The 27811-nt window shown below is 41.4% G+C and overlaps 2 protein-coding genes across 2 annotated transcripts in view; one reads left to right on the top strand and one right to left on the bottom strand.

Annotated features, from left to right (window-relative positions):
- Positions 1-1528: 1528 nt before the first annotated feature.
- Positions 1529-19476, bottom strand: si:ch1073-83n3.2. The gene is made up of 5 exons (XM_047392353.1): positions 19376-19476; positions 15609-15867; positions 15355-15388; positions 13603-13783; positions 1529-2394 (listed from the first exon to the last, which is right to left on the bottom strand). The coding sequence occupies exons 1-5, from the start codon at positions 19416-19418 to the stop codon at positions 2039-2041; spliced, it is 873 nt and encodes a 290-aa protein (XP_047248309.1). The 5' UTR covers positions 19419-19476; the 3' UTR covers positions 1529-2038.
- Positions 19477-24852: 5376 nt separating this feature from the next.
- LOC124883899 (tyrosine-protein kinase receptor UFO) overlaps positions 24853-27811 on the top strand; it is a 34125-nt gene continuing 31166 nt past the window's right edge. Inside the window, exon 1 of the mRNA XM_047391370.1 lies at positions 24853-25369. Within this exon, the coding sequence (XP_047247326.1) occupies positions 25288-25369 (82 nt within the window). The 5' untranslated portion in view covers positions 24853-25287. The remainder of the gene's footprint in view (positions 25370-27811) is intronic.

The following is a 27811-nucleotide window of genomic DNA, read 5'->3' as shown; positions in this document are numbered from 1 at the left end:
GTTCTAAAAATGAAATAATCAAAAACGTCTAAAACTATTTGTTTTAATTTGTGGTGAGCTAAAACTCATGAAAAGTTCATTTTTATTCCAAATATGATTTTATATATCAATAGACAAAACAAACAACCAACAAAGTTTGCCTTTTAGGTGTGAGATGAGAGCGAAGGGACCATCTACAAAGTGCAACACTTTGTTCAAAAGAATAAAATAAATAAATAGGATAAAATAAAATAGCTTAGCTTATGGAGCAAAGTTACCTTTAGTCCGGTGGTATGACAGTACAACCATGGGATTATTTGAAGAAAATTCCACTGATATGTTCAATAACTTCAATCTTAAACAGTATCAACCAAATCAATTTAAAATAATTTCCATTTCTTACACATATATTAGGAAGCAAATTTTCTGAAACTGAACTGTTTGTTCTAAACTTACCATAATCCACCCATGTCAGAAAAGTGTTGTGGAAAAACTCAATTTAAATTTTTTATTAATTCATTATTGAATTTCTAGAGAACGTGAAATGAAGATGTTACGTAACACAGTTGCAGAGGAGCTCTCCTAATTTACTACTGTTGAATTAGTTCATTTTAATGTTTTATTGCCATCACCGTGACTGTAGCTGCACAATGCCCCAGTCATCACCCCTCTACCACCGTGCTTGACAGGTGGTATGAGGTACTTGTGCTGATATGCCTTGTATGGTTTTCTCCAAACATGGTGCAGTGCATTATGGCCAAACACCTGTCCTTTGTGGTTTATTTAAATGCAACTTTGTGAATGCTTTTAGAGAGAAGATTCCTTCTTCAGTCCCTTCTAACAAGCCGTGTTTGTTCATTCTTTTCGTAATTGTCTTGTCATTAACTTTTACATTGAACATTCTAACTGAGGCCTGTAGAGTCTGATGTAAAGCTCTTGGTTTGTCTGTATGTTCTTCATTCGTGGTAAATTTCCTGGTACATCTTGGGTGAATGTTTTCCACCTGTGAATAATATTTCTTGCTACAGAACGCTGGACTTCTAATGGCTTGGAAAGGGTCTTTTATGCTCCCCAGATTGATAGGAGGCAACAATTGCTTATTTAATGTCATTGCTAATGTATTTTCTCCCTAGCATTGTATTAACACCTCATGTTCCAGAGCAGCAAACTATGAAGACTCCTGCTTATATAGATATGTTCACACGGGTGATGATTAATTTAATTTGCAGCATCTGGCTGTTAGTTTCTCTTTAATATCCCAGGGGAATAGTTGGTTTTCCCATAGTAGTACTGACAGCACAAGGGCACAAACAGCTATATCCAGAGACTGTTTGTAGACTCTTTGTCCCCCTTGTTGTGGACTTTTCCAATCATTATTGACACGAGTGTCAAAATCTGTCCGAACCAATAATTTACGGTCTATAATAAGCTTCCCCCTCTTATGTGAAACCTGCTGCATCATTCCCCTCTCTGGTCATTAGTCTGTTTGCACTGCAGCTCTGATTAGTAGTAAACAGGACAAAAATTGAACTAGAGTAAAAGGCGCAAAGTCACGGTGATTTCAGGTTTTATTTACAGTTCTCCATCACTCCATGATAAATCCCTGTGCCAACGGTAGGTAAAAGATCTTCTTCCCAGATCAGGTGAAAATGTAAATAGGAGTTTGTAGATCAGTCAGCACAGTAGACATTTAACAGAGTTACAAGAAAAGTAGTAGGAAAAGAACACAGATAATAACAAATTTGGGATAAAATGTTACTATAAAAGTAATTTTCTATGTCTAGAATCAAATATCCCCCCTCAGTCAGGCCACTGTGTGGCATGGAAAAAGTGAAACAACACACACAGTCAGAGATCAGCGGTGACAAGATGATCAATTATTTACTTTAAGAGTATGGGCATGGAGCCAGGAAGAACACCTTCATTAATTTATACATAAGATGTAAAGATGACTTAATAATTAATTAGCAAAAACATTTTATTACAAAGGAATACTGATTGAGAGATTCTGTTGAGAAAGCTGGTCATATAAACAGTTTCTTTTGCTTTCTGCACACAATTAAAAGGCAAATCCTCCGCAGTCAAATGCATCAAAGTCGGAGTCTCCTTCAAAGTCGAAGCTGTTGAAATGTGGGGAGTCCACATCCTGGCTGCAGCCGTGGAAGGAGCCTCCTGTGGGAAGATCTGAGAATGCCCCGGAGCCTTGGGCAATCTCTGGGACTCTGGTGACCAGGGGCGAGGTCGGGGAGCAGGAGCTGAGGTAGCCCAAAGCGGACGAGGCCGCTGCCCCACCCATCAGCAAACACACCGCCCTCACCGCCCGGGCATCACTGCTGTTGCCATGACGAAGGCAATCAGACACACTATGAGGTGGGGCAACAGAGACACTCCGCAGAGGCTGCCTCGGTCCAGCAGCTGCAAAAAAAGCCAACAGTGTGAAACATATTTTAAATACTCTGTGTTGGTCCTGCATTAAAGGGCAGGAGAACAATTTAAATTAATTTAAATTCTTAAATTCTTCTTAAACAACAATAATTACATCAGACACAAGCTAATCAAATTGTAAGAATTCTTTACATATGTAGATTAAGTAAAAAAGTAAAAGCTCTTGTACTTGTAACTGTTCTGCTCAGTCCCCTATATGAATATGAAAACATCATTATATGATCTTGACGGAATTAGATTTTTCTGGACACCTTTTCCTCTTAGTAACAGGATTTAATTGCTATTGATTATTATAGCTGAAACTGGTAATGTTGGTGAAGATTAGAATCATCAAGTTTCAGTGTAAGATAGGAGAACTTCCCTCCATCTGTTTCCTAACTATCTATGATTCTTGTTTACATTACGTGTTCATATAGTCTCTGGTTTGCTAATAAAGAGCATTGTAACACCAGCCTTGTGCCAGTAGGTGGACCAGCGACCATAGTCAAATGTCTGCCAGGGGCCAGAACGGGCGACATCAAATCCTACCTGAAACTGCTGGCTAAGGATAAAAGTAAATACAGTAATATTGTTATTCACGCTGGCGGTAATGACACCCGGTTACGTCAATCGGAGGTCACCAAAGTTAGTGTTGCTTCGGTGTGTAAGTTTGCCAAAACAATGTCGGACTCCGTCATTTTCTCTGGTCCCCTTCCTGATCTGACCAGTGACGACATGTTTAGCCGCATGTTGTCATTCAACCGCTGGCTGTCTAGGTGGTGTCCAGAAAACAATGTGGGTTACATTGATAACTGGCGAACATTTTGGGGGAAACCTGGTCTGATCCAGAGAGACGGCATCCATCCCACTTTGGATGGAGCTGCTCTTCTTTCTAGGAATCTGGCCGAATTTATTAGTTCTCCAAAACTCTGACAACCCAGGGTTCAGACCAGGAAGAATCAGAATCAGAATCAGAATCAGAAAAGCTTTATTGCCAAGTACGTTTTTGGACATACAGGGAATTTGTTTTGGCGTAGTCGGTGCAATACAGTACAAATTAAACAGTATAAACATATCTACAATATAATATAAATATAAGTGCACAGTTTTAAGTGAGTGAGAGTAAATATAGAGCAGTATAAGATGCAAGAGCAATACAACAGTGCAGATGATCATTGTGCAAGTAAAGCAGTGCAAGTAAAGCAGGAGTCCAAGCTGAGCGTTAATGTAACGCATAGAGTTACAAGCAGGGTCATAGTTTAACACTCCTCTCTGCAGCTTCTGTACTGCTACCCACCCATTACCCTATTAAGACTGTGTCTCCCCCACGGCCAAAATTGAATAGATTAAAAAATAATCTAAAAGGAGGAAATCAGGAAAATCAAATAAAAATAAACACAACTCAGACTAAAAAGAAAAATAAAACAATTAAATGTGGCTTACTGAACATAAGATCTCTCTCTTCAAAGACTTTGCTAGTTAGTGACCTGATTTGTAACAATCAGATTGATTTATTTTGCCTCACAGAAACCTGGCTGCAGCAAGAGGATTATGTTACTATAAATGAGTCAACTCCTACTAATTATTTAAATTTTCACATTCCTCGAATTACTGGGTGAGGAGGAGGAGTAGCAACCATCTTTCAGTCGGATTTATTGATTAGTCCCAGACCAATCAATAGCTACAACTCTTTTGAATATTTAATCCTTAGTTTTCCTCATCCAAATTGCAAAGCACTAAAACCTCTTCTGTTTGTTGTTTTGTACCGTCCACCAGGCCCTTATTCTCAATTTTTAGATCAGTTTTCAGACCTTTTATCAGATTTAGTGTTAAATACAGATAAGGTTATTATAGTGGGGGATTTTAACATTTATGTAGACGCTGAAAGTGATAGCCTAAATATAGCGTTTAATGCTATCTTAGACTCAATTGGCTGTGATCAAAACATTAACAAACCTACCCACCTTTCTCTTCATTCTCTGGACCTTGTGCTGACATATGGCATTGAGTGTAAAGACATAACAATATTCTCTCATAACCCTGTCCTGTCTGACCATTTCTTAATAACCTTTGAGTTTAATTTAACCGAGTACTCCACACCTGAAAGAAAATTTCATTATAGTAGATCATTATCAGGCGATGCTGTAACAACCTTTAAAGAATCTGTTCCACTTTTAATTTCCTCATTATCACTGAAAAACACAGTGGAGGGCAATAATTCTGTTTCTTCCCCTTCACAAATTGATTCTTTTGTTCATAGTGTTTCTTCATCATTGCGTGATGCATTAGACAATGCAGCCCCCTTGAAAAAGAAGGTAATCACTAATAGGAGGCTAGCTCCTTGGTTTAATTCAGAGCTGTGTACTTTAAAGCACAATGTTAGAAAATTGGAGAGAAAATGGCGCTCTACACACCTAGAGGATTCCTACTTAATCTGGAAAAATAGCCTACTGTTGTATAAAAAGACACTTCGCCAAGCTAGAACAGCTTATTTCTCATCATTAATAGAAGAGAACAAGAATAATCCTAGTTTTCTCTTTAGTACAGTTGCTAAACTTACACAGAGTCATAGCTCTGTTGAGCCATCCATTCCCTTAGCTCTTAGCAGCCATGACTTTATGGGATTCTTCTTAAATAAAATTAATTCTATTAAAAAGAAAATCTTTGACATACTCCCGAAGATGATTACTTCATCCTCAGCAAGTGAGACAACATTGGAAATAACTGCAGAACCTGATTTGTGTTTGGACTGTTTTGATCCTGTGAAGCTTCCTGAGTTATCAGAAATATTAGCTTCATCTAAATCTTCAACTTGTATGTTAGACCCAATCCCAACCAAATCATTTAAGGAAGTGTTCCCTCTGATTAGCCCCATTTTAGATATGATTAATCTATCTTTAGTAAATGGATATGTACCACAGGCTTTTAAGTTAGCTGTAATTAAACCTTTACTTAAGAAACCATCGCTTGATTGAGATGACTTGAAAAATTACAGACCTGTATCCAATCTTCCATTCTTATCTAAAATTCTTGAGAAAATTGTTGCTAATCAAAAGTGTGAGCATTTACACGGCAGTGACCTGTTTGAAGAGTTTCAGTCAGGCTTCAGAGCTCATCATAGCACTGAAACAGCTCTGCTGAAAGTCACTAATGATATTCTTATGGCCTCAGATAATGGACTTGTGTCTGTTCTGGTTCTGTTAGATCTCAGTGCTGCATTTGATACAGTCGATCACAATATTCTCTTAGAAAGGCTGGAATTTGCTGTAGGGATCAGGGGAACAGCGCTAGGCTGGTTTAAATCTTATCTGTCTGACAGATTCCAGTTTGTTCATGTAAATGATAAATCATCTTTAAACTCCAGGGTTAATTATGGAGTACCACAGGGTTCAGTACTTGGGCCAATTCTCTTTACTATATATATGCTTCCAATAGGTAAAATTATCCGGCAGCATAGAATAAATTTTTACTGTTACGCTGATGATACTCAGCTTTACTTATCCATATATCCTGATGAGCCCAACCAGTTAGATAGACTACAAGCATGTCTTGAAGATATAAAAACTTGGATGACGCTAAATTTTTTGCTTCTAAATTCAGACAAGACAGAAGTTGTCGTCTTTGGACCAGAGTCTTTAAAAAAGAAACTGCCTAGTCAATCACTTAACCTGGATGGCATTAAACTGACCTCTGGTAATAAAGTAAAACACCTGGTGTTATTTTTGACCAGGACATGTCATTTAAATCCCATATTAAACAGGTTTCTAGGATTTCCTTCTTTCATTTCCGGAACATTGCCAAAATTAGAAATATCCTGTCCAGGAGTAACGCTGAAAAACGAGTCCATGCATTTGTTACTTCAAGGCTGGACTATTGTAATTCTTTACTATCAGGATGTCCACAAAATCCAGTTAAAAGCCTTCAGCTGATTCAAAATGCTGCAGCTAGAGTTCTGATGAAAATTAAAAAGAGAGATCATATTTCTCCTATTTTAGCTTCCCTTCATTGGCTCCCTGTTAAATCCAGAATAGAATTTAAAATTATCCTCCTCACATATAAAGCCTTTAATGATCTAGCTCCATCATACATCAGAGATCTGATTGTTCCATATGTTCCTAACAGAGCACTTCGTTCTCAGACTGCAGGTTTACTGGTGGTTCCTAGAGTCTCTAGAAGTAGAATGGGAGGCAGATCCTTTAGTTATCAGCTCCTCTCATGTGGAACCAGCTCCCAGTTTTAGTCTGTGAGGCAGACACCCTTTCTACTTTTAAGGCTAGGCTTAAAACTTTCCTTTTTGATAAAGCTTATAGTTAGAGTGGCTTAGTTTACCAGGGAGGGAGCCTTCCTCCCTCCCTGTTGGTTGGAGTAAGGGGGAGTCAGGTTTAACCTAAACCGGCTCAGTTATGGTTGAGGTGCAAACACACCCTCCATTTCTGCTACCTGTGTGACCCCTTCTCTTTTCCAATGGTTGTGATCAGTCTGACAGAGAGAGGTATCCCAATCCTTGTGGTTTTTAGTATAACAATGACCATCAGAGGGACCCTTTGTGGGGTGCCTTGAGACGACATTGTTGTAAATAAGCGCCGTTTAACTAAATAATCTGAACTGAAACTATCTGTGTAGTTATGCTGCTATAGGCTTAGGCTGCTGGAGGACATAACGACCACTTTCACCCTCTTCGCTACATTCTCACACTACTACCCAATTTTGCATTATTTGCTGTTATTTCAGCTTTTAACCTTGTTCTCTCTTTTCTCTTCCTAGAAGCTACACCTGGCCTGGCTCTGTGTCTGCCTGTGACACCTTTCTGGAGAGGAGAATTGTCCGAACTTCTGCTGGCAACAACTTAATGCTCACCCTCTACCGATGATCCACATAGCCCTGTCTTTTAGTGTTTAACCCTTTCTCTCTCCTAGACATGGAAATTGACTGAGCTTTTACTGCAACTAATTATTTGTGCTCTCTTTCCGACTCTAACCTTGAAAACTGGCTCAGAGATTATCTGTTCTTTCTTTCTAGGTGAAACGACTAAAGGAGCTACATCCATTAACATTTACTTTTCCTTCTCATAGAAAGTACCCCTGGATCAGTGCTTCTTTGTTCTTTTTGTGTCTCTGCTCTGTTCTCTCAAACCCCCAGTCGGTCGTGGCAGATGGCCATTCATAATGAGCCTGGTTCTGCTGGAGGTTTCTTCCTGTTAAAAGGGAGTTTTTCCTCTCCACTGTCGCTACATGCATGCTCAGTATGAGGGATTGCTGCAAAGTCAACACCAGTGACTGTCCACTGTCTCTACAAGCTCATCCAGGAGGAGTGAATGCTGCAAGTCACTGACTGGATGCAATCTGCTGGGTTTCCTTAGATAGAAAAACTTTTTATCCAATTTGAATAAATAACTAACGCTGACTGCACTGTTCAATGGTTAGTTATTAATTGGAATGTATGTACCTGACTGTTGTGAAGCGCCTTGAGACAACATGTGTTGTGAATTGGCGCTATATAAATAAAACTGAATTGAATTGAATTAGCATTAATAATTTTAAATTCAGAAGAAAATCATGAGCATGCTTGTAGCAGTGGTTCATTAACTTTGGACTCTGAAGTTGGATTTTTCTGAGTTACCAGATGGAAATACTAGAGGTCAGAGTGAATTCACTGGGTTGGAATTTCAGGACTCACCAAGAGTTCTAAATCCAACATGGCTTATACTGCATAAAGAAGAGAAGAAGGCTAATTTGAACTTTTCAGCAGCACTTTTTACAGTTTGGTGGAATTATGAAATTATTTAATTCTGGGAAAAAGCCCTAAACTATTCCCCATGTCTGGATTATGTCTAATTCCTTAGCTTCTATGCATACAATCTTCTCTCCACATCCAATTATCCTTGTTTTTCAACGATATCTAGGAGGGTTCAGGCTTGTCCTGCTTACTTGGAAAGACAACCTAAACTCCACCAAAACATCATCAGAGCTCCTCTCCCCTTTCCTTTTCCATCTTCTGTGTGCTGGTAGGGATTGTCTGCATTGGCAAATAGCTCTTTGAAGCAGCGCTACACATAGTGCTGTAAAATATCTATGTGAGCATGTTATTACTGTGTTTTAATATAATATGGGGAGAAATATATCAACAGCTTGTACTGCAAATCATAGTTAGCATCACAACAGTTAGGACATCCCAGCATTTTCCAAATTTCAACAGAAAGACTTAAAACTCGGCCGTGACATCATTCCCAGTTCCTACTTCAAAGCACAGTGCTGTGTTCAAATTGTCTCCAGAATCAAAGTTATGGAAAAATCTGAGGACGAAATAACACCCTAGTTTGGAGAATTCTAGTTGCAATTTGGGAAACCAGTTGCATTTAATTTTTAAGTCACTACTAAAGCAATACAAGCCAGTAAGAAGGTTTTCTCTCTATTTTATGCGTTCAAACAGTAGAATAACACAAAACCCAATGAATATATACAGCACCACTGTTACTGCTGGTTAAAAGAGACACAAACCGTCAGAAGTGCTGATAATTAGTTTATACCAGCAACTTTAACTATGTTTTTTATCTGTGGCAGGAATATTGGACATTGAACTCGCAGCTGTTTGTAGACCTACAACTTTTGGTTGATTAAATCCCAGGTTTGCTGTTGTGCTGTCAGGGTGTGAACATTTGAGAGTGCAGATGGGTAAATCAGAATTGGACTGCTAACAGTATTTGAGTGGTCAGGATGACTAGAAAAGCCTTAAATTCAGTCCATTCACTTATTTTTAAGTCGGAATTCCAACTCCAGTGCAGTGGTAATTTTGTCGTAAAATAACTTTTGTCCCCCAGTGGGCCCACCACCTGCAGGGGGAACTATGAGGGACCAGTGCAAAGAGGATTGGGTGGCGGACGAAGGTGGAGACCTCGGCGACCCGATCCCCGGATGCTTAGGCTGGCTCTAGGGACGTGGAATGTCACCTCGCTGGAGGGCAAGGAGCCTGAGCTTGTGCGGGAGGTCGAGAGATATCGACTAGAAATAGTCGGGCTAACCTCCACGCACAGCGTGGGCTCTGGAACCCATCTCCTCGAGAGGGGCTGGACTCTCTTCTACTCTGGAGTGGCCCACGGGGAGAGGCGGCGGGCTGGGGTGGGTTTGCGTGTTGCCCCCAGCTCAGCCGTCTCGTGTTGTGGTTTACCCAGTGGATGAGAGGGTCGCATCCCTGCGTCTTCGGGTTGGGGAGAGGTCTCTGACTGTCGTTTCGGCCTATGGGCCGAGTGGTAGTGCGGAGCACCCGGCCTTCTTGGCGTCCCTGTCGGGGGTGCTGGATAGTGCCCCTCCTGGGGACTCCATTATTCTGCTGGGGGACTTCAACGCCCACGTGGGAAATGACAGTGACACATGGAGAGGCGTGATCGGGAGGAATGGCCTCCCCGATCTGAATCCGAGTGGTGTTTTCTTATTGGACTTCTGTGCTAGTCACAGATTATCCATAATGAACACCATGTTCAAACATAAGGGTGTCCATCAGTGCACTTGGCACAAGGACACCCTAGGCAGGAGGTCAATGATCGACTTTGTTGTCGTATCATCAGACCTTCGTACGCATGTTTTGGACATTCGGCTGAAGAGAGGGGCTGAGCTGTCCACTGATCACCACCTGGTGGTGAGTTGGAACCGCTGGAAGAGGAGAAAGCCGGACAGACTTGGCAGGCCCAAGCGCATAGTGAGGGTCTGCTGGGAACGTCTGGCGGACCCCTTGGCCAGGGATGTATTCAACTCCCACCTCTGAGCTTTGACCAGATTCCAGGGGATGTTGGAGACATTGAGTCCGAGTGGACCATGTTCTCCGCATCTATTGTCGATGTTGCTGCCCGTAGCTGCGGCCGTAAGGTCTGCGGTGCCAGTCGCGGCGGCAATTCCCAAACCCCGAACAGTAAGGGACGCTGTCAAGCTGAAGAAGAAGTCCTATCGGCTGTGGTTGGCTTGTGGGACTCCTGAGGCGGCTGACGGGTACTATCAGACCAAACGTGCCGCGGCCCGGGCGGTGGCAGAGGCAAAAACTCAGGCCTGGGAGGAGTTCAGTGAGGCCATGGAGATGGACTACCGGTTGGCCTCGAAGCGAATCTGGCAAACCGTTCGGGGCCTCTGGATGGGGAAGCAGTGCGTCGCCAACACTGTTTACAGTGGGGATGGGAGGCTGCTGACCTCGACTGGGGACATTATCGGGCGGTGGAAGGAGTACTTCGAGGATCTCCTCAATCCTGCCATCACACATTCCCTGGTGGAAACAGAGGCTGGGGACTCGGGGTTAGACTCTTTCATCACCCAGGCTGAAGTCACCGAGGAGGTTAAAAAGCTATGCGGGTTCTCTAGGATTCATGGGAGTTTGCCCAACCGTTCCACATGTGTTTTGTGGACCTGGAGAAAGTATTCGACTGTGTCCCTCGTGATGCCCTGTGGGTGGTTCTCCAGAAATATGGAATCGGGGGCCCTGTATTACGGGCCATCCGGTCTCTGTAGAAGCGGAGCAGGAGTTTGATCCGCCATCCTGCCATCACGCATTCCCTGGTGGAAACAGAGGGTGGGGACTCGGGGTTAGACTCTTTCATCACCCAGGCTGAAGTCACCGAGGTGGGTAAAAAGCTCCGCGGTGGCAGGGCTTCGGGGAGGGATGAGATCCGCCCTGAGTACCTCAAGTCTCTGGATGTTGTGGGGCTGTCATGGTTGACACTCCTCTTCAACATTGCGTGGTGGTCGGGGACAGTGCCTCTGGACTGGCAGACTGGGTGGTGGTCCCCCTTCATAAGAACGGTGACTGGAGGGTGTGTTCCAACTACAGGGGGATCACACTCCTCAGCCTCCCTGGTAAGGCCTACGCCAGGGTATTGGAGAGGAAAGTCCGGCCGATAGTCGAACCTCGGCTTCAGGAGGAGCAGTGTGGTTTTCGTCCCGGCCGTGGGACACTGGACCAGCTCTATACCCTCTACAGGGTACTCAAGGGTTCATGGGAGTTTGCCCAACCAGTTCACATGTGTTTTGTGGACCTGGAGAAAGCATTCGACTGTGTCCCTCGTGATGCCCTGTGGGGGGTGCTCCAGAAATATGGAATCGGTGGCCCTTTATTAGGGGCCATCCGGTCTCTGTACAAGCAGAGCAGGAGTTTGATCCGCATTGCCGGCACTAAGTCAGACCTATTCACGGTGCATGTTGGACTCCGGCAGGGCTGCCCTTTGTCACTGGTCCTATTCATAACTTTTATGGACAGGATTTCTAGATGCAGCCAAGGGCCGGAAGGGGTCTGGTTTGGGGACCTGAGGATTTAATCTCGTCTTTTTGCAGATGACGTGGTCCTGATGGCCCCCTCTAGCCAAGACCTACAGCATGCGCTGGGGCGGTTCGCAGCTGAGTGTGAAGCGGCTGGCATGGAGATCAGCTCCTCCAAGTCCGAGGCCATGGTTCTTGACCGGAAAAGGGTGGTTTGTCCTCTTCAGGTTGGAGGGGAGTTCCTGCCTCAAGTGGAGGAGTTTAAGTATCTCGGGGTCTTGTTCACGAGTGAGGGAAGAATGGAGCGGGAGATCGACAGACGGATTGGTGCGGCTGCCGCAGTAATGGTGGCACTGTGCCGGTCCATTGTGGTGAAAAGAGAGCTGAAGAGAAAAGCGAAGCTCTCGATTTACCAGTCGGTCTACGTTCCTACCCTCACCTATGGCCATGAACTTTGGGTCATGACCGAAAGAACGAGATCCCGGATACAAGCAGCTGAAATGAGCTTCCTCCGTAGGGTGGCCGGGCACTCCCTTAGAGATAGGGTGAGAGGCTCGGCCATCCGGGAGTAGAGCAGCTACTCCTCCACATCGAGAGGAGCCAGTTGAGGTGGCTCGGGCATCTATACCGGATGCCTCCTGGACGCCTTCCTCGGGAGGTGTTCCAGGCACGTCCCACCGGGAGGAGGCCCAGGGGACGGCCCAGGACACGCTGGAGGGACTATGTCTCTCGGAGGAGCTGGAGGAGGTGTCTGGAGAGAAGGACATCTGGGCGTCTCTGCTGAGTCTGCTGCCCCCGCTACCCGGTCCCAGATAAAGTGGAAGACGACGAGTACAAGTATGAGTACGAGAATAACTTTTGTCAGTTTTTGTCAATGATTTCTTTTTCCTAACAAGAAATAAATAAACACACAACCACACTAAAACTATGATGAAAATGATTGACATTTTTGTCCTACGTTAAAAACAAGATGAAAACATTAGAGGGAGATCAAATCCAATCATATCTATATTGAGTTGTTCGAAAAGGTAAAACAGTTACATAACCGATAAGATTTAATCCCTACATACAACGCATATACTATTTTTAAGTTTACGTTTTTTAATCTTTCTAAAAAAAGCAAATTCATATAGTTGTTAGTGTTGTACATGCCTGTATTTTAAGAAATGTAACTTTTGTTTTATTTCCATCCTAGGACCAGCGTTTCTTGTTTGTTTAGAGAAATTATAAGAGGTCCTAAACGAGCATTGCTCTTTGACATCATGATTTAATTGACTAAATTCACAATACATTTAAGTTACTAAAATATTGTAAAGCCTAATTAACTAAAACTTTACAAAAAACACACTGGCACTGTAAATAAACTAAAATTAGCTGTCAAAACAGCTTCAGGGGACATTCTTGTTGTTTTTCCAACTATAACTGAAAACGTCTGACTTCTGAGCACAGAGCACACCATGATAGTAGTAGTTATAGTAGCTTCTTATATCTCCTCAGCCTTTAACACTTATTGCTGATTTTTGTGTCCTAATCAGTTTAATAGATGGAGAAAATCACAAGAAAACAGCTCAACTGTTGCTGGAGTTTCTAACTCTGGGAGTTGTAGTGAGCACAATGAGGTCTGTGTGTCCAGACTACAAACGTTACACTACAAATCATTTTAAAAATATCCACTTTGGAAATGTTTTCTACAAATGCCAGTTTATTCATAACAGAAGCTCCATTTGCAAGAGCTTGCAAGTGGGCAAGGCCTTAGTCTTTCTAAGCAAGGATTCTTGGTTAAGGTCACTTCACTTTGTGTCAAGTTTGGGTGGATAAATCTTAACTCAAATGAGAGCTGCAGAAACGTGTGTTTTAAGCAGATGAAGTTAATCTAAATGCAGCACTTGTGTTTAAACTTTAATTGTTTTCCCTGCGGTTATTATTTCTTGGTGGTTATTATATTAGAGTTAACCTGAGAACTGACCTTGCTGTCTGTCCCTGAATGAGCCTCCCCGCTCACTGACCCGGGACAGAGGTGGCGTCACCCCACCAACCCTGGGCGAGCCAGGGTCTTTATCACTGGATAAGTCGGGCAGCGGCTCTCTATCTGTGATGCAGGGTGTGAGGCTCTGTTGTCTCTGAAGGGTCGGGTGTGACATCACACCCTGGAAATAAAAGAAAATAAAGGTTACTGTATGCTGTAAAAGATAGTGTTCTGTGTTTACGATTTACAAGAAACATTTTTTCGAGTCACAGAGGATAAAACAAATTAGGTTACACTCAAAGTTGAAAATCCCAAACTCTAATTCCCGTTCAAATCTAATAGAGTTTTAACATTCACTAATTAGCAAATTCATCACATGATTAAGTTTAAGTTGTGTTTTACTTTATATCCACCACTTATATCTATTAGTTAGTGTCCCGCTCTCTGAGGTCACATATACTCAATCCCACTACAACCAAAGATGCCATTAACATTGATCTCAATCTCATACTTTTTCTGTTTCTGTTAATAGAAACAAGAGAAAATATCCTTGAAAAATAAAAGCTTGATGCTGGTTGCTTTCAAACTGCCAGAAAGTTAGTACTACCCTCTACCCTTCAACACCTCTTTAAAACCTCCATTTATGCACTTTAAAACAAAATCTGTGCAGTGATTTTGGCTGCATCTAAATACCCAGGAACGTCTGTAAAAAAGTTATATGGGTTGAATTTCTCAAATATTTTATTGTAGCTGCTGCTCCTCTTTTCTGTTGTAGCCTGTGAGCTGCAGATACATCTCTGCATAAGTTATAATTAAATATATTAAAGCAAAGGGGAAAGAATGCATTTTGTCACCCTGGTATTTATCAAAGACACAGACTCTAAGACACAAAGCACCTGCCTGGACGTCCTGCTTGGAAAACCTACTCTATGAAAAACATGCATGAACTCCAGCATGCAACACCTACATGGAATATCTGCGTGGAAAACCTACTGTATAGAACACCAACTGCAAGACCTGCATGCAACACATACTTGGAACATCTACTTGGAACGCCTACTGCATAAAACGTCTGCCTGGAACATATGTGTGGAACCTACAGCACAGTTGCACATATGGGCCTGTTCTCTAGTTCTTCACCTGAGTTGCCTTCGACACCGGCCAACGCACCAAAACTAATGCACGTTGTAACTTTAATCATGCCACATCCCTTGAAGTCTTTATCCTGAGCAGTAGGTGTCACACCTGAGAAAATTACGTCACAAAACTACAGAAATGATTCTCCTGTGTATTTTACAGAAAATAAATATTTAACTAATAATGAAACCAGTTTTAAGCCCTTTCTAGTAGAGTTTTGCCAACTTTGAAGTTGTTAATTTTGGGTAAGAAATGGAACACACTAGAAGATGCAGGCATGTCAAGGAATGGGATGTTCATTTTTAATCAGTCAGAGACATTGTGTTCTTCAGCAAAATATTTTTGTTTTGTGTCGGGAGTGAAAGATTTACACTTTCTAATTTTATTGCAACTCTTCACTTTAATCATTGTTCATTGTTGAGACAGGCAGTTCTATTCACCTAGAGTGTCACTAACTAAAAAACGTTTAAAAGTAACTGGTTATAAAACCAGAACACATCTTCTAGTTTTATTAGCAATGCTTGTTAAAGTCCTAACATTGCAACCAGAAGTTTAAAGTTGTCATAAAACAGGTTTAATGGGGCAACAGGACAGACCAAAAAAACATTGACTGACCTCTCTCACTTTCCTGATCAGCTTCAGCCAAAGACTGTAAAAGATAAGAAAGGTTGTGTTATAATCTTTGACACAGTTCCAGGCTGATAACAACTACAGAGGTGGAACTGTGTCTGCTCGACAAACATTTACAGTGAAAGGTCTGATAGTCAGTGGGACAAGGGAGATGAGAACTTCAGCATGAGTTTATCAATATGCTTGCATGTGCAGATAACGTCTGATAATAAGTGGGACAAAGAACATCTGACACCCACTTGCAGTCATCAGGGTTGTCGGAAAGAAGCAGCAGGAACTTGCTCTGTGACAAGATAAGGGCAAAGCAGCAGTCCCTCCTGCCCCCTGGAGGTAACCTGGGCAGGTCAAGGATCTCTCGGCCCTCAGCAATTGAGTCACAGTTGGTTTGTATCGCCACCACCTGGTCTGGGGGGGACTCCGCATCCCGGCACACCAGCAGGCTTCCCTCCATAGTAAGCACAAGGTACTTTTCCTTCCACTGCTTGAACATGAAGCCCCCTACAGAAGGAAAGTAAGAAATATGGAATATAATGTTTAACCGTCAACTTGTTGTGAATTTTTGTCATGCTCTTAAATCTCTGCATTGCGCAAAGCTGAAAAATTCGAATATTTTGATTTCACTTTAAAGGGAACATCTAGCTGTGTGCTGATTGCTTTAGCACAGCTAACCTTTGTTTATACAAAAAACAAATCCCAAGAAAGACGTGGAAATTTATTTTTTTTATAAAGGTCTATGCAGGCATTGGAAAAACACCTCGTGATTTCAATTCAATTCAAAGATACTTTATTGATCCCCGAGGGGAAATTAGAATTCCAGTACAACCCATCCAAACATACATCATGACACAAGACAAGGGGGGGACGGGTCACCGAGGCTTTGCTGCCCACTCACAGGCGCTGTCCTTGCTAGATGAGAAAAGAGGCCACATTAGGTAAGTAGAGGGAAAAAAAATCATATTTCACACTTTATCCTTAGCAGGATACAGTTTGAGATTGCAAAAAACCTCAGAACAAAGAAGCAACAAGTTAACAAAACAACATCATGCCGGGAACGGTGAAGGTGGTGTGAGGGGGTGCATATGTTTATCTTGAGCATGTGTGTCTATGCAAGTGAGTGTGTGTAAGTAAGTCCATGAAGCACTGTCACAGAGGCCATTGTCCTTGATGGTACGTTGGGATGTTCATCAACCGGCCACAAAGTTTTGAGCAGGTCCACAGATGTCCTCAGGGAAGGGAGGGGGCAGAGGGAGCAGAGCGTCAAGTTTACATAACTTCCAGGAGAAGTTGAAGATAGCCAGCCATCAAGGCCGTGCAGGGGAGCCAGATTCAGAAAAACAATAATTATTTGGGTTAGGCTGACTCTTAATTTTCCGTCAGCCTTGAGAGTCTCGCTGGTGCTTCTCAAAGGCGAATCCAAACAGCCAAATTCCTGGTCTTTCTGCCAGATCCGAGCGAACAACTTTCTCCAAGATTTATCCCATTTCACCCCTGAGTCCAGGAACCGCAACCTGCCTGCGATCCTGTGTAAGGATCACATCCAGTCTGCGATTCAGCTCACGTAACATCTCAGTCTGAGTGTTGATCGCTCTGAAGATCCCATCACACATGCCAGGCAGCCTCACAATTGCCAGGACAGCTGCTGACATTCTCCGAATTTCTCAATATGTCAGGTAACCGCTGACTCCAAAAAGCAGAAATCCTGATATCAAACATCCAATTTTATACACATCTTCCACATCCTCGACTGACATTATCGACAAACACACAATCCTCCACTTCTGCCAGGAGTCCATTGTGTATCCAGAGAAAAACGTCCAGTCCGAACAAGTTGGGCTCTCCTTCACCCTGTCTTCTCCTCGAGAAAATTTGATCAATTGCATTGAGAGACCAGCTGACCAAATCCATAACTAGGACTTTGGAAGATATGCAAGAAGAGGCTCCAAAAAGAAGACAAGACACAGAGCTGAAGCAGGGTAGATATGGGAGGGGGTGGGAGACAGAGAAAAAGCGTCCTCCTCCACCGAGAGCAGAAAGCCTGTTGATCCAGGTTTAACAGTAGTACCTTGAAGTAGCCATGTTCATTCACTCGTTATGACCCACTCTGTTTTACAGCTGCTTCACTGCATTAAGATTTGTTGACATTTGTTGCTGTGCAGCTCTTCTTAAGGTGCCACCACTTAATTTTAATCAGATTCAGATCTGGACTTTGACTGAACCATTGCGACACCTTAATATTTTTTCAGCCATTCTATTGTAGATTTGCTGCAGTGTTTGAGATCATCGTTCTAATGATGTCCCAGACTGGGCAAAGCTTCAACTCTAATACAGATTATGTCATATTTTACTCTGGAATTCTTTGTTATACAAAATGAGTTTGTGGTAAAATCAGTAACCTCAAGGATTCCAGGTCCTCTGGCTGCAAAACAATGCCAAACCATCACTCTTCCACCACTGTGCTAAATAGTTGTTAAACATCAGTTGGCTGATATGATGTGTTTGGTTTTCATAAAAAGTGGAGCTGTGCCATTGGGCAAAAATATTTACCTTCAACTTATTTGTCCAAAGGACTGTTTCTGAAACCTTGGGGATCATTAAGTTGCAACTTTGTAAACCTAAGTAATGCTGATATGTTGTTTTTACAGGGAAGGTGCTTTTGTTTTCCCAACCATACAAAAGAAACCATACTGGTTCATCTTTTGTCCTATCATTAACGTTAGCATTTACCATGCTAATTGAAGCCTGCATCTTGTGAGACGGAGCTCTTGGATTTTGTACATTTGTATAAGAATTGCACAGTGTGACCTCAGGATAAATTTGCTGGGAGCAGCTGTCTAAAATATTTTCAACTTGTGATTATTTCCCTTTGTAGCATCTTAGGCTCATATATAATATGGAAATGGCGTCTTAATCCTTCTCAGCTTACTGAACAGCAGCACTTGCTTCTCCACAACCATTGCTGATGCCTTACCACCTTGGCATTCTGTTAACACACACCTCCAGATCCAAACAATTAAAACATTTTCTGCTTTGCCAATCAATTAATTAAGTGCTTCAATTAGTTGTTATTTCACTCTGAAATCTTCTGGAAGCAGTAATTGTTTCATTTTCCCATGACACAATTAACAGCCAAGCAATGTTTTTTTTTTTTTTTTTCAATGAATGTTGGTTATATAGCGTTGTTATTCATGTAAATGAGAGTATACTAGCATAAAATACAAATTTTTTTTTCAAAATTTTTTTTTATTTCAAAATAGCTTTTGGGTTCAAAACAAGACCCATCTTAGCACTCAAAGCAGAGCTGTTAAAGTAACAAATTGCTCTCCATTGCTTTGCATCCATGCATTTGGTAGCACAGCTAATCCAACAACTGATAATAGAGCAATAATCCTAGCGTACTCAGACCTTTAGAGCCCCATAATCCAGAAGGGAAGATGAGCTGAAATAAAGAAATAGCCAGTAAACAGTAAACCATCATGAAACTATCGAATAAAAACAGAGGAGACAGAAAACTAATGTAAACCATGAAATCATGACTTGGCTTTCAAACCTCTTGTCTTTCTGTAAAAACACATCTGGGAACAATTTTATGACGCATGGTGACTTTCGGAGTACTAAGCCTCAATTGAAATGCTGATCTAAGAAATGTTTCCCATCACAACAAAGTCCTACGAGCCATCTGCGCAGAATCTAGTTGGAGTTGGAGAATGATGAGCACAATTCTTCTCTTCATGCAAAAACAAATCCAAGATCAGACTGTCCTGAATGACAGCAGGATTCTTACAGAATGCAAATACAAACCCTAACCCTAAAAAATGCTGTTGAATTTGGTAAGTAGTAAGTATTTAAGCCAAATTTGAATCAGTGATCTATATTTAGATAAGCTACTCCCTCTTTTTTGTGATCCGAGCACAAAGTTAAATCCTAAACAAGGAAAATACATCAAATCAAAAGATACACATTTTACATAAAAAAACAACAATAATCAGAGAAACTGTAGGAAGCCTACCATATTTCCTGAGGAAGCCTTGATGAACACCTGCTGTGCTCATGTTTGTCGGTCAGCACAGCTACAGGGACTGAAGCAAAACCCAGAGAGGCTGATGCGGAAAAATAGGCTAAGAGAGGGAGAGTCCAGCAATAATCCCTACTATTTAGGCCTTCACTACTTAAACCCAGGCTGCCTCTGCACACATAAAGACACAACAGGTCTAAATAATCATAGCAGCGATGGATAAATCCCACCAGAATGTTTTCACGATTTTAAACTGCATCATACTGCTCTGCTTAAAGTGAAGTATGCACACATTCATGTTTTATTTTCACACAACCTACAGAAGGAGATCACAGTTTGTTAATAAATCAAAATCAAATCTTTACTCTCTCACACATCTGTGGCCTTAGATAGCCTCAGAAACAGGGTTTGGATCACCTCCTGCTAAAGCAGATTAAAACAGAGGGATTATTATTCTCCACAGCTGGACGTTGTTGCCCCACAACTGTGGATGGCCAAGTTTTCAATCTTCCCACAGCCAGCAATGCATGACTCCACCTTTATAACAAGCCTCAGGAAATGAACTGTTTTTCAGTGTTCAATTAAACATGACACCTTGCATTGAATTGTTTAGTTAAATGATGTTAAAACTGCATTACATAAGAGGATGAATCTTAGCGAGAGGCATTCATGCATCAGTCAAACACGTTCCATGTTCCCACCTAAATGGGTTGAAACATAATTGAATTCTGACAGAAATCAAGAACAATAACTGTGAATCACCACCCAGAGGGGGATAAAGTTTCAGCAACAGAGCAAAGAGGTTCAAAAGGTACACATCTAAACATGAAATATAAAAGGTTTAGATAAAATTCTTAAAAAAAAAAAAAGAATCAAAGTCAGAATCATTTTTATTTGTCATTCAGCATGTCAGAGACATAAGAGAAAAACAAATAAACAATATATAAAATTATCTAGTAGACTGATGTCCATGCAAGAAGAAAAACAAAAGTAGTTAACGGGGCTGCGTTCGTGAGCTTCACAGCCTTGGAAGAGAAGCTGTTCCTCAGCCTTGACGTAGGGGCTTTGAGGCTGCACAACCATCTGCCTGAGGGAAGGGAGGTGACCAGGCCCTCTGCTGGATGGGTAGAATGCTTCTTGATGTTCTCTGCTCTGATCATTCTTTGACTGATTTAACTCTTTGGAGCTTCCCAGAAATAGCATCACATGAAATACAGACCATGCTAATTATGATAGACGATTTTAATTGGACTTATCTTTAAGGATTCTTGCAAAGGTATTCATGCATCTTCACAGTTTTACAACTATAAACTCAATGTATTTTATTAGGATTTTTTGTGATAGACCAACACAAAGTTGTTATAAAGTGGAAGGAAGAGGTTGCACTGTCTTTCAACATAAAACTCTGAAAAGTGTGTCAACTTCCTATGGTGAAACATGGGGGCGGCAGAATACTGCTGTGGGGATGGTTCTCCTCAGCAGATACAGGGAAAAGGGTCAGAACTGATGGGAAGATTGATGACACTAAACACAGGACGATCCTGGAAGACAGCTAGATAAAGGCTGCAAAAGACTGGCATCAAAGCATGAAAGAGGAATGGTTCATAATGGGCAACAAATCAGTCCCCATATGTCCAAAGCTGCCAGAAACATGCTGCACAAGACTTATAGCTGTAATTGTAGTGAAAGGTGGTTCAACAAAGTATTAAGTTAGGGGGGCTGAGTACAAACATATAATACACTTTTTACATTTGTACGTTATGAATGTAATTTATCATTTTCCTTCCACTTCACAATTTTTCACTACCTTCTGTTGGTCTTCAGATAAAATCTCAATCACAGAAGAAAAAGCTGAAAGTGTTATGGACACCTTTGCAAAACACTGTAAATGTCCCAGATGTTACCTGTTTTAAATTATTCCAGAAAACAGCAGACTTTTTCCTAAATCTGGGAACTCTGGGATTCTGAGAGAACAGATACCATGCTGTGTCTGGGGTATTTATACCTAAAAACACACAAAAAAGAAAGAAACAGCCCAAGCAGAAATGTACACATAAAACCCAACCAATGGGAAGGATGGCTATTCAGCAGCAGCACATTGAGTGCAGTGATTTTAAAGATTTTCACAGCCAGTAATAAAAATGTACATTTCTAGACATTGTTGGTCACAAAGAGCACAATCCTATAAAGACAAATATTCTGCAGAAACGGTTTTCTCACCTGAGGTAAGGAGCAAGCTTTACTCCTAACAATAAAATCTAAAATCAGGTAGAACATAGAGTATGTTCTTATGTGTGACATTCAAAGAACAAATTTGGATGCCTAAACCTATTTTCAGTTTTGATTTTCTTACCTTTGATTTGAAGCTGAGTGGCTTCCCCTCCAAGCTGTCATTAGTTGAAACTGTTTGTAAGCAGCTCAAAGTAATATTCTTACCCACCTGTTAGTTTTTATATGAATGTATGCAGGTCAGAATAAGATATGGGAGAAATAAACACAGAGTGAAACAAGTGAAGATATTCACTGTTTTGTGTTTAACTGTATTATAAAAATACTGAATTCAAATAGGAAATAGAATGCAAGAATAAATTATTTTATCAAATAGCCTTACTCCAGACATGTTGCGTGGCATAGCAGTAGAGCGAGTGCCTCGTATACAGAGGCTGTTAGTCCATTACGCAGCCATCCTGGGTTAATTAATTAATTAAGTAACCAAAATTCAAAAGTTTCCTTTGATGATAAGGGAATATTAATAAACAATCATCCATTTACTATATTCATTCCTTATATTAACCCTGCACTTTGGGTAGATAACCAGCAGGGGGTGGAAGAACACTCAACTTCACGCAGTCACACTGTTTACCTGCAGGTACAACAGCAAGGTGTCTTTGTTGATTTGCTTCCCAAACCACTTGAGCTTCAGTCTTAACAGGACCGGCGTTTTAATCTCCAGTTCTCATCTAAAGGGCTGTAGTTTTCACCTTGCCTATTGCCTTTGTCCAAATACAGGCTTTTAGAGCAACATACAGTCAGTCAGTCATTTTCCACTGCTTCTTCCATAGTGGGTCGCGGGGAACCTGGTGCCTATCTCCAGCAGTCTATGGGCGGGAGGCGGGGTACACCCTGGACAAGTCGCCAGTCCATCGCAGGGCAACACAGACAAACACAGGACAAACAACCACACACACACACACACTCAATCATGCCTAAGGGCAATTTAGAAAAAACAAGTACCCTAACAGTCATGTTTTCGAACCCACGTATGCACGGGGAGAACATGCAAACTCCATGCAGAAAGACCCATGGTCAGGAATTGAACCCAGGACCTTCTTGCTGCAAGGCCACAGTGCTACCAACTGCCCCGCTGGGCAGCCCTTTAGAACAACATGTTTATCTGAAAAACCCGGAATCGTTAGTTTGCAGCCAGGTATGCTGGATTCTGGTGTTGGGCCGATGGGTCATAACGCTAAATTCTGAGCTGATGCCCATCCCCCTCAAGACCCCAAACATCCACTTCTCCCTGCAGGCCCATCCAGCTTCGAAGTTTGTGTTTCTCAGAAGAGCACCCCTCTTTTCTTGTTCAGAATCCCCTCTGTGACCCTCTTGCCTCCCTCCCTCTGCCTCTGTCTCAGGGCTCCTATCTGAAACCACTGCTCAGGCTCCTAATGAAAGGAAAAAATATACAATGGGGTCTTTCTCAGTCCCTCTGTGTTTCCATTAAAGACCCTGGGAACACAACACAGTCCACAGAGACTCTCTTAAAGGGCCAGCAGATCTGAGAGCCAGCATCTCCCCATTGTTTTCTTGGGATGAAGAGAAATCAGCAGGCAATACCAAAAAGAAAAGAAAGAAAATCATCTACAGCAGGCATCATTGTCATCTGGAGCAGCACAAATAAAAATATGAGTCGGGGACAGATGTGTTTATTTTGTCTGAAACTGGTGATGTTTTGGCTAAAACAAAACTAGAGTTTCCAACTCAACGTTTTGGTGACTTGTAATCATGGCAAACTGTTTGAGGCCCTCTTCTGGGCTTGGGGCCACCCTGTAGAAAATGCTGCAAAATGCACAAGCTGTACATAACTTTCATAGCTTTAAAGCTTTAGAGTATTCTGAAAATAAACAACTGAATTCAGTCAAGTAAGAATATTGAGTAAAAGATAGATGAATAACTAGAAAAACATTCAAAATATTTCTAACATTAAACAAAATATTTTAGGCAAATTTTAACTGTTTGTAAATAAGCTGATGAACAATCACTTTTTTTCATATTTACTTAAAAAAAACAAGGAGGAAATCAAAAAGTATCCCATCAGATCACGTTCACTCCAAGCTTCCCTTTGAGAGCTCTGGAATATGGAAGCAAATCGTTACCATATTTCAAATGAAAAAGCATTTTCAGAAATGCTTTTTCATTTTAAGAATGTGGCTGCATTGTTTGACTCATAAATGAAATTAGTAATCAGTAATCCTATTTGCATTTTAATTTTCTTCTTCAAGACTGCTCATTCTTTCACTGAGTGCTAAGATGGGTCAATCAATTTCTCGGCACGTTTGCAATGTAATGCAATGCAGACATGCACAGCGCCCCCTACCGAACAAGAGGGGTAGCTCGGTCAGCAGGGAGCTGAGGAAGAGCGGCTGCTGACGTCACTCTGCTGCACCCGCAGCTCGGAATGCTTTTTCGTTTTCGAGTTCTGGGCAGTACTTTGAAAAAGCATTTCTGAAAATGCTTTTTCATTTGAAAAATGGTAACGATTGGCTTCCATACTGGAAAGCTTTCAAGAATATGTATTTAAAAAATATATTAATAATGTTGAAATGAGCACTTTGTGCATGCTATTTATTTATTAGCTGTGTGAAGTGTACTATTCTGTCTTACAGTCACCTATCATTTATTGCTGACCTGGTAGTTACTTGGAAAACCAGTGGTGTTGAATGTAAACCTAAAAAAGTCCAAAATAAAAGGACTGTGGTGCCCAGTGGGCTTAAATGCAAGTTGGCCCCCATACGAAATTTGTTGAGGGACTCGTTATAATTTTTGGCCGGCACTGTGGGGACTTCCTGCACAGAAAGATCAGTTTATGACATTGTTTTATGCTTTCCAATTTAAAAATTTTATCCAGGACTTCTAAGTTGATGTAATTAATTAGGATTAGCATTCAAATGCTTATTTACCCAGGCAGTCGTTATAATAAAATTAGACACTTTGTAACTTGTTTATTTTGGTTTATTCCACTTGTTTTGTTGTTCTCATAAACAGACCTACAGTAAATCTAGTGTTTCAAGCTTTGCAACCTCTTAGGATCATTGCGTAATTAGAAAAAATAAAATGAATTGTGTTCAGACCATCAGCATGCTGCAGAGATTCTCACAACCTCGGAAAAAAGGAGGAGGAACAAGATGAAGAGGAGGAGGGTGGAAAGAGTTAGAGTCGAGGAATTTCAATCCTGTTTGTGGGAGGAGAGAGGGGGTTAAAGAAAGTCAGGGGGAGAATGTCTAAAGGAACCGATGGGCAGCAGAGGGACAGAGGAAAAACTTCGGGAGGCAGACTGAAGGAAAGGCTGGTTTAAAAATACTCAGAGGCTAGAAATAGACTTTGGACAAGGTAATCGGTGGAAAAGAAGTTTGGAGCGCCTTTGTGAGCGAGCTGGAGGTTTGTTGGACACAACGTCAAAGTGCGGCGTAAAGAAGGAAAGGAACAACTTTGGAGAAGTTTGTTATCTTTAGGGGAAACGAAACGGCTGAATCTGCTTCGTCTTCTGCTCCCAGCTGTGGATCATAACATTTTCAGCATCTATCCAAGTCAGAGCGGAACTCTGCGGAGATGCTTTGATTGAGTTCTGCTCCAGGACGACTGCTTTCCTTCTGAAGTCCAGTTTTCCAGCTGACCTGTTGGGAGACATCATGGCGAGCTGGAAATGCTCTTTTTTAATCCTCAGCGTCATTTTTGCGCCTTGGAAGCCTGTCTGTGGCGGACAGCTGTCAGGTAAATAAGGATCTTTTTACCCAGGCTGATCGTTGTTCAGTGAGTAAAAGCAATCAGCAATTAGTCCCGTCAGTTTTTTTGCTGTTTTACTCATTAAATCAATTTGCTTTGAGGGTTCTGAGCAGCCGCAACATCTGGCCAAGACGGGGTTTATTGCTCTAATGAAAACCTATTAAAACAAATTGGTAAACGGATAAAAATATACATTTATTATTGTTGTTGTTAAAGTCCTTTAATTTAAACGAACATCGGACATACAGAAGAAAATGTGAAATAAAAAAAAAACAAAAAAAAAAACTATATATATCTAAATAGGCCAATATATAAAGAAAAATAAGGTGCTCCGGTCAGATTTAACTAGAAACAACTCTATTTGAAATAAATAAAACACTTGATCCGCTTGTAAGTTTGCATTTCTGTTAGGTTTGTGGTCAAATTGATAAGTTATACAGTTTGATGGACGCAGGAGTAGGAAAGATGTCCTGATGCATCTTAATCAGGGTTTCACTGAAAGAGCTTCTATGATTGGTCAGCGCATTTTACACTGTAGTTTTACTCGGTTCTTCTGCACAGACAGACAGACAGACAGACAGACAGACAGACAGATAGATAGATAGATAGATAGATAGATAGATAGATAGATAGATAGATAGATAGATAGATAGATAGATAGATAGATAGTACTTTATTAATACCAGTCCAGAAGTTCCGAGTTGGAAAATTAAACAGGATGATCCCCCAAAGTCAGAATTCCAACAAGTGAAGATGGAAGTTTCTCACCAGCCGCAACATCAAGATCTAATATGAATACCCTGGGTTAAAACCATAGATAGCTGCAGTAACAAACTGTATATTTGCACTTCTGGGCATTTAATCCACCTAAGTAGTCCTTTGTGATTTGGTTATTGTGCACACTGATGTTGCTATGATTACTGCGATTCAATATATTGGTCAGCTCTAATTTCAATGAATAAAGTTCAGAGAAATACATAAACATTAGCTTTTATTGCTAATATTAATTAGTCTGATCACTAAGTGCAACAGTGTGCAAATCCTGCTGAATTTCCAACCTGCTGATGTTCTTCAAATCCTGTTATCCTCAGCACGAGTGGATTGCTGAGGATCCCAATTTTAAAATTAGATGCAGCAGGAATGATGCTCTTTTTGGAGAGCAGGGATCCAAACCAGGAATCCTATGACTTTTCCAGAATCCTGTGAAATCCCAAAAGAGTTGTTTCATCAAGAAAAGGCAAGCATTTCACCTAAATCCTAATAGAATGGAAACTTTAGTGTGACGGCATGATCAGCAGGGTAGAAAAGATTTTCGTTATGCCGAGATGAAAATTGTTGTCCCTTCAGAAGGCTGTGGAGTTAGAGTGATGCGTTAGAGCTGCAGATACGCTGAAACTTTGATGATACTGAAATCCTAACCAGCAAAGCAGGTAACAGCTGGTTTTGCGAAATGTTGGAATCTGGCCTTTTTAACACAGATTACAACAGCATTGTGTCAGGCTTGGTATGGTGGAGGACCCTGGAATGCAGACGGATAGGAAGCATCGGCGGTGAGTAATATGATTTAATCTTAGAAAAACAAAAAACTCACTCACAAGAGGAGGCAGGAACAAAACAATAAACAGGCAGGGAAGACAGGCATAGCATGATCCGTAACTAAATGCTGAAAACAGGGTGATATGATCCGAAATGTTTCCGCGAGGAATGAACAGAACAGAGGTGTATAGATAGAGAAAGAACCAGGTGAAACGAGGAGACTGAATGCTAGGTGCAGGTGAACCGAATAAAGTTAATTGTCTGACAGGAGAGAACAAAACATGGCTGGAGCAAAACAGAGACTCTTGAATACAAACTAATAGAAACACAGCTAGTAAACCATGAAACTAAACCATAACCAGATCCAAAAAACCTAACTTGACAAAACATGAACTAGAAGACAAAAACTAAAGCATGACCAGGAAAATAATAAACAGAAGCATGATTCAAAACCCATCAAGAATAATAATAATAAGAAGAAGAACCCCAAAACACCCACAAATCATGACACATTGAAAGGTTTGAGAAACCAGTTAAATGTGTTTCCGAAGGTATCTGCTCTGATTAAGTGCAAAACTGAGTAATGGACAAGATGGACAGAAACAATAAGAAGGTTTCCCAAGTTTTGTTGAGTGCTGGGATGTCCACAAGCTTGGACTAAGTGGATTTAAAGAGAGGGGGGGGCGGGGGCTCAGGGGTCCGAATGTTTTGGCTTGTGATTCAAAGCCGGTCTGAGTCAGTGTCGAGCATGGGAAATGATAGATGGGCCTAGGGGGCAACAGTGGAGGAGAAAGAGTTTGGACTGAAGGGGAGGCGCTGAAATCCACAGCAATGAATCCAAAGAATGGTATGAAAAAGAGAAAAGGGCAAAGGCGCGGCTCTGAAAGGAGGGGA

Source organism: Girardinichthys multiradiatus, chromosome 18 (genome assembly GCF_021462225.1).
Source record: "Girardinichthys multiradiatus isolate DD_20200921_A chromosome 18, DD_fGirMul_XY1, whole genome shotgun sequence".
NCBI lineage: Eukaryota > Metazoa > Chordata > Actinopteri > Cyprinodontiformes > Goodeidae > Girardinichthys > Girardinichthys multiradiatus.
Note: the sequence above shows the minus strand (reverse complement) of the source record. Positions and strands in the feature narration are given on the sequence as shown.